This window comes from Myotis yumanensis, unplaced genomic scaffold, assembly GCF_028538775.1.
Source record: "Myotis yumanensis isolate MYYU_CA2020_CCGP unplaced genomic scaffold, mMyoYum1.0.hap1 SCAF_16, whole genome shotgun sequence".
NCBI classification, from domain to species: domain Eukaryota; kingdom Metazoa; phylum Chordata; class Mammalia; order Chiroptera; family Vespertilionidae; genus Myotis; species Myotis yumanensis.
Window position 1 is genome coordinate 43,862,040 of NW_027223767.1, and position 12,475 is coordinate 43,874,514.

General features: G+C 36.4%; 1 protein-coding gene across 1 annotated transcript in view; it reads right to left on the bottom strand.

The window, feature by feature from the left end:
• The window catches only part of NPEPPS (aminopeptidase puromycin sensitive), a 65,924-nt gene that overhangs the window by 38,280 nt on the left and 15,169 nt on the right, over positions 1-12,475 (bottom strand). The window contains exon 3 of the mRNA XM_070393581.1: positions 3,751-3,828. Coding sequence (XP_070249682.1) covers positions 3,751-3,828 — 78 coding nt within the window. The remainder of the gene's footprint in view (positions 1-3,750; positions 3,829-12,475) is intronic.

Genomic DNA, 12,475 nt, shown 5'->3' on the forward strand with positions numbered 1-12,475 from the left:
GAATCATTGATTGGCTGCCTCCTGCATGCCCCCTACTGGGAATCAAGCCCAAAACCTGGGCATGTATGTGCCTTTGACCAGAATCGAACCCAGGACCTCTCAGTCTGCAGGCCGACGCTCTATCCACTGAACCAAACTGGCTAGGGCTGTGATTATTTTTTACAAATGAGACATTCTGGCTTGGCCGGTGTGGCTCAGTGGTTGAGTGTCAACCTATGCACCAGGAAGTCATGGTTCAATTCCCAGTCAGGGCACATGCCCGGGGTTGTGGGCTCAATCCCAGTGTGTGGTGTGCAGGAGGAAGTCAATCAATGATTCTCTCTCATCATTAATGTCTCTATCTCGCTCTCGCTCTCCTTTCCTCTCTGAAATCAATAAAAATATATATTTTTAAAATCAGACATTCTGTCTTAAGGGAACAATGAATAGTTTTTTTCTTTTAAAGAGAATGATAGATTACTAGGATAGTAAATGTGAATATAGTAAAAGAATTTAAAAGAGTTCTAAATTACTGATAAATAAAAAATTTAACTATAAAATTTCTCTCTTTAGGAATTCACTGACTTTTTTTTTTAAAAAGCAGATATATCGACATTAATAAAGTTTACAAGGAATATCTAATAGATTATCAAAACCCATTCCTTCTATGTTACAATTCCATTAATAGAACTGGTAAGTCTGTTTTCACTAAGTTAACTGTTACGGTGTCTTTTATATAACTCAGATTCCATGGTAAATCTACTTTCAACTTTTCCTATTTGGAATAAAACTCAAAACTAAATAAGAAAGGCTGCTTACACTTTTACTTGGTTTTAAATCTCCAAAGCCATCAAACCATAACAAGATACTGACAGTGACCACTGCCAAAAGTGGCATACTAAACAAAATACAAAGTATTAGGAAGGGTTATTACCTGAAATTCAAACAAAACACAAGTTAAAAATGTTTTTTAATCATTAATAAATTTAATTAGTGTCACATTGTACAATATTAATAACAAAGTATTTATTATTAATGTAGTAGAATTTTAGGCCAAGAAAGAGCAGGAGAAGAAAGAACTTTTTAAAAATTAATTTCACTTATCAAATTTACACCATATTGAAGAACTGATTGCCAGTTCTAATTTTATACCTATTTGCACATATAATTGACAATGCTTCCTCAAATTATATATAATATTTTGATACCCAATATTTATCTGCTTGGGATGATAACCCTTTTAAAACATACAATGAACTCATTTATAAATTAACTGAAAAATTGAGACTTCCACAAAAAACTTTAATTGTTTAATATTTAGGAGAGTATAATAATTGTTATAAAAACTGAAGATCTTGAAATACTTTAATATAAATTTGATGAGCCTACTAAATAAAATAAAATCAAGGACAGATTATAGAAAAAGAGTAAAGATCTTTGCCTCTGTGTGATCGTTTCTTGTGATCCTTCAAAATGTTACTATCTTCTAGTGTTTCTCCAAATAAATGCCATTCTACAGGATCCTTAAGCACTGATTCTGAGGTTGTTAGGTCTTACAAAGATTATGGTAACTTAACACTATTCTAAAATGGTGCCAATTTCAGAAAAGATATTTTACTTAGAGAGAGAGGATGGGAGAGTGAGAGAGAGAAAGAGAAACATCAATGTGAGAGCAGAACATCAATGGGCAGCCTCCTGCATGCCCCCTACCAGGGATCAAGTCCACAATCCAGGCATGTGCCCTGACTGAAAATCGAACTGGCAACCTTTTGGTGCATGGGAAGATGCTCAACCAACTAAGCCATGCTGGCCAAGGCTATTTTAACCTCTTTAAATGGCTAAGCATGGAATTCTAGGTTGAAAATTAGATTCTCATAACTTTGAAGGAATGGCTTCATTAGAGTCCAGTTTCCATTCTTTTTTTTTTTTTTAGTATGTTTTTTATTGATGGGGGGGGGGGCGTAAGGGGAAGGGAATAAGGGAAAGGGGGGCAGGGAGGAAGGCGGAACGGGAGGGGGAGAGGGAGAAGGAGAGGAGGAGAGAGAGAGCGAGCGAGAGAGAGAGAGAGAGAGAGAGAGAAACACTAATGAGAGAGAACCATCGACTGGCTGCCTCCTGCCCCCTGGGATCGAGTCCACCATCTGGGCATGTGCCCTGACCAGGATTCCAATGGCAACCTCAACCAACTGAGCCACCCTGGCCAGGGCTAGTTTACATTCGTGATGGTAAATCAACTGCTATTCTGATCCCTGAACTTTGGGGGGAATTTCAATTTTTAAGTTATATTCTTAGATATCTGTTAATACATGATCATAGCAAAACATTTATATTTATAATAATTTCATTAAAAAATCCTAGTTAGAAAAAGGCAAAATGAAAGGTCATTAAGAGCCCTGAATAAAAGATAACTTGTCCAATTAAATATTTTTCTAAAAATACTTTTCTATTAAGGCAATGTATTCTCAGTTTAAAAATTATGAAAACCAGAGAAAGGTATTAATCAGAATAAAAATCATAAATTATGTCAACAACCAGACATATAATTTTATTTGTACCATTTCAGAGATATGATTCATCACCCTGTATATGTAATTTTGTATTCTGCTTTTTAATTTCACATTATAATAAGCACTTTACAGTGTTAAGAATTCACAAACCTCACTTTTAATTGCTATATATATTCCACCAGACAGACACGTCCTAATATGTCATAGCTTGATTATTTCCTTAATGTTGGACAAACACATTAATTCCAATTTTTTGCTACCTTAAGTAATGTCTCCATAGATATCCTCGGCATAAAGCCTTTTCCATATTCTTTAGGATATATTTCTATTACCAGAATTGCTAGGTCAAAAGATATAAACATGTTTAGTCTTTTGAAACATACTTCCAGACTGCTTCTAAATAAATTACATGGATTTACACTTCCACCAATAATATCAAGTCAGTCACATTATCAAGAATATTTTTTACATTTCAGCTTACAGAAGAGACAAAAACTGATATATCAGTAACTGTTGTTTTGATATTTTTCATGACTAGGAAGCTGAATACTAGTATCTCTTCACATTTTTTCTGTTTTTTTTTAACATATATTTTTTTATTGAGTTCAGAGAGGAGGGGAGAGGGAGAGATAGAAACATCAATGATGAGAGAGAATCACTGACTGGAGAGCAGGGAGCAAACCTGCAACCCAGGTAGGTGCCCTTGACTGGGAATGGAACCCGTGACCCTTTGGTTCTCAGGCCAACACTCTAACCACTTAACCTCACTGGCCAGGGCTAATCAAAGTCTTAGTGCTTTACCAACAGATTTGTATATAATTTTTCCCACTATTTTAAGTTTGGAAAGTCTTCTATTTTCTTTGTGGTTTTATATCTAATAATAACATATTAACAAATCTTTCCTTCCATGTTTCCTTCACTAACATTATATCTATCTAGTCTCCAGTTGTACATCAAAATTATCTATGGAATATTCATCTCAGAGATTTGGATTCAATTAGTTAAAGATGGAGCTAAGTAAATGTATTTTTAAAAAGCTGAAACTGAAAAGGTGAAAAACAATGCTTTATGTTCTAAGGTAAAATGAGCATTAATTTTGGTTTTTTTTTCTCTCTCTTATTTTCCCCCTGGTGGTCCAAAAGTTGCAATATATCCTGACTTTAATCTGCTTAAAACATGAGTGGGGGAAATGGCAATAAATTTCTTTGGAAGAAGCACGATGCCACTATTCTTCATCGGACTTTACAAAAGCCACATCTCTTACCTGGTTGGAGAGTACTAGGAAAAGACAAGGTGACTTTTTCATCTTCATTCTGATAGTTAAATCCTGTAGCATGTATTTCTGGAATGGAAAAAAAAGTTACAATAAATCTGACTGAACTAATAAGGTTAAATGCAGACTTCAGCAATTAACATTTTCAAGAACAAAATCTCTACTGAAACGAAATACCGCACATGGTATTTTGTGAAAGAGCCACATTCAACGGGCCAAAGAGCCAAATGTGACTTGCGAGCTGCAGTTTGCCGACCACTGGTAGCCAATGTGGCTCACTAGACTGAACACTGTCCCATGCACCAAAAGGTCACTGGTTCAATTTCAGTCACGTTACTTGCCCGGAATGCAAGCTCAATCCCCAGTAGGGGGCGTGCAGGAAGCAGTTGATTGATGTTTTTCTACCATAGATATTTCTATCTCTCCCTCTCCCTTCCTCTCTCTTTCTTAAAAAAAAAAAAAAAAAAATCAATAAACCTCCCCCCCTTTTTTTTTTTTTGGAGAGAGAGAGGTAGCTGCCCTGGTTGGTGTGGCTAAATGGTTAGAGTGTTGGCCCATGCACCAGAAAGGATCATGGGTTTGATTCCTGGTCAAGGGCACGTACCTGGGTTGCATGTCCAATCCCTGGCCCTGGTCAGGAGTGTGCAGGAGGCAACTAATCAATGTTTCTCTCTCTCTCTCTCTCCCTCTCTTTCTCTTTCTCTCTCTCTCCCTTCCTCCCTCCCTCTCCCTCTTTGTCCTCTGCCCCTCTCTCCCTTCCACTCACTCTAAAAATCAATGGCAAAAAGTATCCTTGGGTGAGGATTAACAAAAAAATTTTTTTAAATAAAAAAAATAAGACAGAGAGGTAGCCTTATCACCCACAGGTTTAAGTCTGATACAGGAAACAGTGATTCAGATTTAATAACACTCCATGAGCCAGGCAAGATGCCCACAATCCATTCTTTTTTTATGAATCATCCAAAGACTGAATTGCCAATGTTTCTAATATCATTATAGTTCAAATATCTTTATAAAGCCAAAATCTTTACAAAACCAAAAAGAAACTATAATTTCAGACTTTAGAAGAACTTTAATAAATTACTCATTTTATAGATGAAGAAAATGAAGTAAAATTCATTCTACTACCATATGCTAGCTCCTAAATTTGAACAGAAACTCAAGAACTGGCACATACAAAATACTGATGAACTCTCTACTGAAACAATGACTTTTGCTAGCAAAAACTAGATCTTAACCTACAGGAAAGCCAAGAATCAACTTAACACTTAAGATCAAGCATGTCAAACTCATGGCCTACGGACCACATGTGGTCCACAATGAATATTTTTGCGGCCCAGCCAATATAACAGTATGTAAGAAACGTTTTAATAAAAATTTCGTAACTTAATTTTTACAATATCTTGTTATACATAATTATTAATAACGAACTACAACGTTCACTAATGACTGATTGCTATAATCATGTTGCATTCATTTCCCTTACACACCGGCGCACCATTTCTCTCCACTAATACCAGCAGCGAAAATTTTAGCTGCTGATGACCACATCATTAGTCTTGTACTGACTTGTTTGGTGTGCGTAACAGGAAATATTTTGCTTTCGGAGAACAAGAAAAATAGGTTTATTTGCATTACACTTATTAATTTGTGCAGTTATTCAGTGTCTTGTAAGTTAATGTTCAAAAATATTAATTTTTAATATGTTCTATTATTTTATGTTAACAATTACTCATTTATTTCAGCCCTTTGTATTCAGCACGTCTCTATCAAAATAGACCTACATATCTATGAAAATTGAAGCTTTTGTTTTTTTGTGGTCCACGTAAACTTAAACCTTGTTTATTTGACCCATGTTAGCCTTTGAGTTTGACATGCTTGCTTAAGAATGTAGAAAAAGCCCTAACCGGTTTGGCTCAGTGGATAGAGCGTCGGCCTGCGGACTGAAGGGTCCCAGGTTCGGTTCTGGTCAAGGGCATGTACCTTGGTTGTGGGCACATCCCCAGTAGGTGGTGTGCAGGAGACAGCTGATCGATGTTTCTACCTCTCTATCCCTCTCTCTTTCTGAATCTCTATCCCTCTCCATTCCTCTCTGTAAAAAATTAATAAAATATATTTTTTAAAAAGAATATACAAAAAAGCTTCAAACTGGTAAGAAATGAAAATGGAAAAACAAAAGAATAGCAGTTTTAAAATTGAAACAATCAAATATTGTATTGCTAGGTTCCATTAATGTACACATCAACTATATTATATTACATGTGTACAAAAAAGAGTAAAATTTCCTCCAAAATTTTCTCTTATAAAAGAGAGAGTAGCCATGTATTTGAATCTTTTAAAAGTCTCATATATTATGGGATACTCTTCCAATTACTTTACACTGAAAAATGTACTACTCTGCAAATATACATTAGAGTTTGAAATAACCTTGGTCAACATAGTTTTGGATATTCTGTAAATATCCACCATTCATCCAGTAGCTCTGGGCAAAAATATGGAATCATCCTAACTGCCTTCCTCCATGTGTGTCTGTCTGTCTCTCATACCATACATCCAATATGCAGATTCAATAGCCTATACCTTAAAGCCCAGACTATTTAATGCCTCCACCACTACAGCCCCAGTCCAATATACCATTATTTCTCTCCTAGACCACTACACAATAGCATCCTAACTGTTTCTATTCTTGCTGCCTTATAGTCTATTCTTCTTCACACATCAGCCAGAGTAATGAGAGATCAAAGCCTCTAATAGAGTCCCAAAATATTCAGCATGAAAGGCTCAGTCTGTTTGAAGTTGACAATTATTTGTTAGAGGCAACAAAAAAAAGCACTCACCATAAAAGAAAAAATTTGATAGATCAGATTTAATTAATATTTAAAACCTGTGATTATTAAAATACACTGTTAAGAAAATGAATAGGCAAATCATGTGCATGTATTTTTTTTTGTCATCTATATGACAAAGAACTTGTATCCAGAGATACATAAACACTTCTACAACTCAATGATAAAAAAAAAAAAACAAAAAAAAAAACCAGCAACTAAATTAAAACATAGGCAGAAACCTGAACAATTTCATAATGGAAAATACATGAATTTTGCCAAATTTCATTGGGGGGATTACTTTTGACACAACTTATAGGTATACCACTCTCACTGGTGCACAAAAGATGTCCTATGTACTGTTTATAATTGCCAAAAAAGTGAGGGATAACCAAGATGTGTAATATTAAGAAATGGCTTAGTAAAATGATATATCTATACAAAGGATTACTAGGCCTTTATGAGACATATCTACATATACTTCCTTAAAAGATGTACACCAGATTAAGTTAAAAAAGCAAGTTGAAAACATTATATGTATTATAATCTCACTTCTGTAATTAAAGAAAAAAATTGTGTGTATAAAAGAATTCCTATCAAATTATTAATATGGTTACTTCTAGAAGTGGAGGAGTAGGTGATACAATGAAGAAAAGGACTTTCACATCTTATATTCTATATTGTTTTATTTTATTACAACATGTATTTCTTTTATAATTTTAAAATATAAGCAAAACAATATACTAAATATAATTTAATGGTGATAACCTATAATTGTTTTATAATTGTTCACATTTTTAAAATATATTTTATTGGTTTTTTACAGAGAGGAAGGACGAGGGATAGAGAGTTAGAAACATCGATGAGAGAGAAACATCAATCAGCTGCCTCCTGCACACCTCCTACTGGGGATGTACCCGCAACCAAGGTACATGCCCTTGACCAGAATCAAACCTGGGACCCTTCAGTCCGCAGGCCGATGCTCTATCCACTGAGCCAAACCAGTCAGGGCAATTGTTCACATTTTAAAAGTTATTTCTGTGCAATGTTTACAAAAGTATTTTAAACTTTAATAGCAATCTTCAGATCATCTTAATATTTGCTAATGATAATTTGTATATGGATTAAGGCCAATAACCTTTGAACCTACAAGTAGCTGCAAGAAATATCACTTGCTATAGTTCTCATAATGAATATGTTTCACATTTTTAAATGATGCATACACTTTCGCTTTGGCTGTGACAGCTTAGCTGGTGTCAGAAAAACTACAAAAATTGGGTCAAAATGTTTTAAGTGTTTGCGAATCACACAAAAATTCGCTCTATATTCACAGACTCTTTATTCATTTGTTGAATGTATTTATTGACTTCTAAGTAGAACATAGAGGCCAATAAAGAAAGAAGAGTCATAAAGTTTACAGCAGTCTCACTGGGCTGAGGAGAGAAAAACTGGAATTAAGGACTACCAAAGCAGCCAGGATTCAAGGCCAAGATCTCAGAAAAGTGTAATAACAGATAAAGTTTAACATTCTTCATTCAATTTCCCCTCAAGACATCTGCTGACTACTAGATTTAAGCAGTTTTATAATGGTATGGAACTAAAAATTAGATTTCAGGGCCTAAAAAGTAAGGGAAAACCTTAGTAAAGATTCCTGACTGGGCTACAAACCAGCAATAAGAGCAAATTGACAGGAAAAAAACAAACTTAACTGGATCAAGATGATCTCACTTAGTGAAACACTGAAAGCTTTTCCCCTATGATCCAGAACAAGATAAGAATGCCTGTTTTTGTCACTTCTATTCAATATAGTACTAGAGGTTCTAGCCAGACTAATTAAGCAAGAAAAGGGAAAAAAAGACATCCAAACTGAAAAAGAAAAAATAATTATCTCTGTTCACAGACAAAATAATCTTATACGTAGAAAATCCTAAAAAGTTCCACAAAATAAAAACAAAACAACAAAAAATCAAACAACTATAAGAGTTAATAAACAAATTCAGCAAAGTTATAGAATACAAAATCACCATTTAAAAAAAAATCAGCTGCATTTCTATACACTAATGATGAACGATCTCAAAGGAATTTAACAAAACCATTCCAATAGTATAAAAAAGATATAATACTTAAGAACAAATTTAATCAAGGAAGTGAAAGACCTACACACTGAAAATTACAAAACACTGCTGAGAGAAATTAAAGGATACAAATTGCCCTGGACTGGTGGCTCCATTGGTTGGAGCATTGCATCGTACACCAAAAGGTTGTAGGTTTGATTTCCAGTCAGGGCACGTACAGGAGACAACAGATCAATGTTTCTCTCTCTCTCCCCAACCCCCCTCTAAAAATCAATAAAAACATAACCCCCCTCTAAAAATCAATAAAAACATATCCTCAGTGAGGATTTTTTAAAAAGATACAAATAAATGGAAGGACATCTTCCATTCATGGATTTAGAAGACTTAATATTGTTAAGGTGTCCATAATATCTAAAGTGAGCTATAGATTCAATGCAGTACCTCTCAGAAGCCCAACAGTGTTTTTTGTAGAAATTTAAAAATCCATCCAAAAATTCATATGGAATCTCAAAGGACCCCAAAGAGCCAAAACAATCTTGAAAAAGAACAAAGTTGCCGAAACCGGTTTGGCTCAGTGGATAGAGCGTCGGCCTGCGGACTGAAAGGTCCCAGGTTCGATTCCGGTCAAGGGCATGTACCTGGGTTGCAGGCATGTCCCCAGTGGGGGATGTGCAGGAGGCAGCTGATCGATGTTTCTCTCTCATCGATGTTTCTAACTCTTTATCTCTCTCCCTTCCTCTCTGTGGAAAATCAATAAAATATATTTAAAGAAGAAAAGAAAAAAGAACAAAGTTGAAGTCTCACATTTCCTGATTACACAGCTATAGTAATAAGAGAGAGAGAGAGAGAGAGAGAGAGAGAAAGTATAGTACTAGCATAAAGAAAGATATCGACCAATGGACTAGAACAGAGAGCCCCAAAATGAACTCTTCCATATATGGTCAAATGATTTTTAATGAGGGTGCTAAGACCATTCAATGGGGGAAAAACAGTGTTGGGAAAACTGAATATACACATGCAAAAAAATGAATTTGGACCTTTTATATCATACCAGTGGCCCGGTGCACGAAATTCATGCACGGGGGGCGGGAGGGGGCCCCTCAGCCCGGCCTGCACCCTCTCCAATCTGGGACCCCTCAGGGGATGTCCGACTGCCTCTCACAATCTGGGACAGCTGGCTTCTAACCGCTTGCCTGCCTGCCTGCCTGATCGCCCCTAACCACCTCTGCCTGCCTGATCTCCCCTAGCCACCTCTGCCTGCCTGCCTGCCTGATTCCCCCTAACTGCTCCCCTACCGGCCTGATCGCCCCTAACTGCCTCTGCCTCGCCCCATACCTGGGACCCAGGATTCCCTTCTCCAGCCGGTTGCAGGCACCCAGGACCCGGGCTACCCTCCCTCTGGCCGGCCACAAGCACCCGGGCCACAGGGGATCATGGGCGGGCAGCTTGTCCCTCTGCCGGGCCGCAGCCTGGCTGGTCCCCATTCCTCTCTCGCGAGCTCATTTATGCCTGACAGGTTCCCATTCCTCTTCCACAAGCTCATTTGTGCCTGGCTGGTCCCCATTCCTCTCTCCCCAGTGTTGAGTGTCTGAGCCGTTACCGCATGAGGTCGTGATGACCATTTGCATATTAGCTCTTTATTATATAGGATAGAAATTTTAACCAGATTCAGATATGGCAGGAATATGATCAATATGCTAAGGGCTTTAATGAAAAAAAGATATAATTCAAGAACTGATAAATAATATAAACAAAAAGATGGAAATTCTAAGAAAGAATAAAAAAGAATGGCAGAGTGCAGCCAGCGTGGCTCAGTTGGTTGAGCATCATTCCATGCACCAGAAGGTCACTGGTTTGATTCCCGGTCAGGGCACATGTCTGGGCTGTGGGCTTAATCCCCAGTAAGGGGCATGAGGGAGGTAGCCAATCAATGTTTTTATCTCTCACTCCCTCTCTCTTCCTCCCTATGAAATCAATAAAAAAAAAACACACACAACACACCATATATTTTTTTTAAATGGTAGAGATAAAAAATGCTGTAATAGAAATGAAGAATGCCTTTGATGAGCTCATTAGACTGGACACAGCTGAGGGAAGAATCTGAGCTTCAGGACATGATTATAGAAACTTCCAAAACTGAAAAACAAAGAGGGAAAAAAGACTGGGAAAAAAAAATAACCAAGAATAGTGGGAAAACTACAAAAGATAAAGCATACCCACAATGGGAATTCCAGAGGAAGAAAGAGATAAAGGGACAGAAGCACTAATGACTGACAATTTCCTCAAATTAACATCAGACAACAAACTACAACTACAGGAAGCTCAGAAAAGACCAAACAGGATAAATGTAAGAAAACAAACAAAACAACACCTAGGCATATCATATCCAAACATTAGGAAATCAACGATAAAGAAAAAAAATCTTGAAAGAAGCTAGAGGAAAAAGCACCTTACCTATAAAAAAGCAAGATAAGAATTACATTAGACTTCTCTTTTAGAAATTATGCTAGCAAGAAGAGAGTGGAGTGAAATATTTAAAGTGTTGAGAAAGAAAAAACACTAATCTAGAATTCTGTATCCTTCAAAAGTGAAAGAGAGCCCAGCTGCAGTGGTTCAGTGGTTGAGCGTCAACCTATGAACCAGGATATGCCCAGGTTGCAGGCTCGATCCCCAGTGTGGGGCGTGCAGGAGGCAGCCAATCAATGATTCTCTCTCATCAATTGATGTTTCTCTCTCTCCCTCTCCCTTCCTCTCTGAAATCAATAAAAATATATTTTTTTAAAAGTTGAATGTATTTATATGAGATACGTACTCTCCAGTTCAGCTTCTGTCCCAACATTCTTACTTTCCTACATCCAGCCCAATTCATTCAATTTTGTTATTTGCTTAACCCAAAGGGTAACTTTGGTTTGAGGCCCCTACCATATATCATTATTTTTATTATTAAAGTTATACTTGGAGCCCTAGCCAGTATGACTTAGTGGATAGAGTGTTGGCCTCTGGACTGAAGGGTCCCGGGTTCAATTCCAGCAGGGAACATACCCAAGTTGCAGGCTTGATCCCCAGTGAGGGGCATGTAGGAGGCAGCTGATCAATGGTTCTCTCTCATCATTGATGTTTCTATCTCTCTCTCCCTCTTCCTTCCTCTCTGAAATCAATAAAACATATATATATATATTTTTTAAAGTTCTACTTGGATTCCCTTTACATAAAATTTCTGTATGAAATTCTATATATTTCAATACATTTGTATTAGAAATTTTCCCTTCTCTTTCAAGCTTCCTGATTTGAGGGTTAGTGCTTAAGTAGGTGAATATGTATTTTCAGAATGATACAGCAACTTTATTGCAAAAGAGATGGTGGTTTATTAATGTTATTATTAATGCACACATAATTATATGACAGAATATTTATTACTAATAGCTAAACAAAAGCTGATGATCAAGTGTTAGGAACCTTTCCTTTTTTTCAAGTTAATAGTTTTGCTTGAAATTATTCATGTTTGGCAATATTTCTTCTGACTAAGCTGTTTTATCCTTTTATTAAACACATACATGTACATATGCACACACTAAAAACTACAATCATACTTCAAGAATAAACATGCTAAAGTTTACATGCCTTATGTGGATAAATCAAAGTGATGCTGGTGGATCTGAAACTATATATTATAATCTTGTATGAAATATTATGTCACTGATGAAAAAGTTTTTTTCTTACAAACATATACCTGGCAGAGTATAGTGAGGGAGACACTGATACAAATCTTTCAAGTGATCATTTTCTATGTGGCCATGCCCAAGCCATCTATTAATG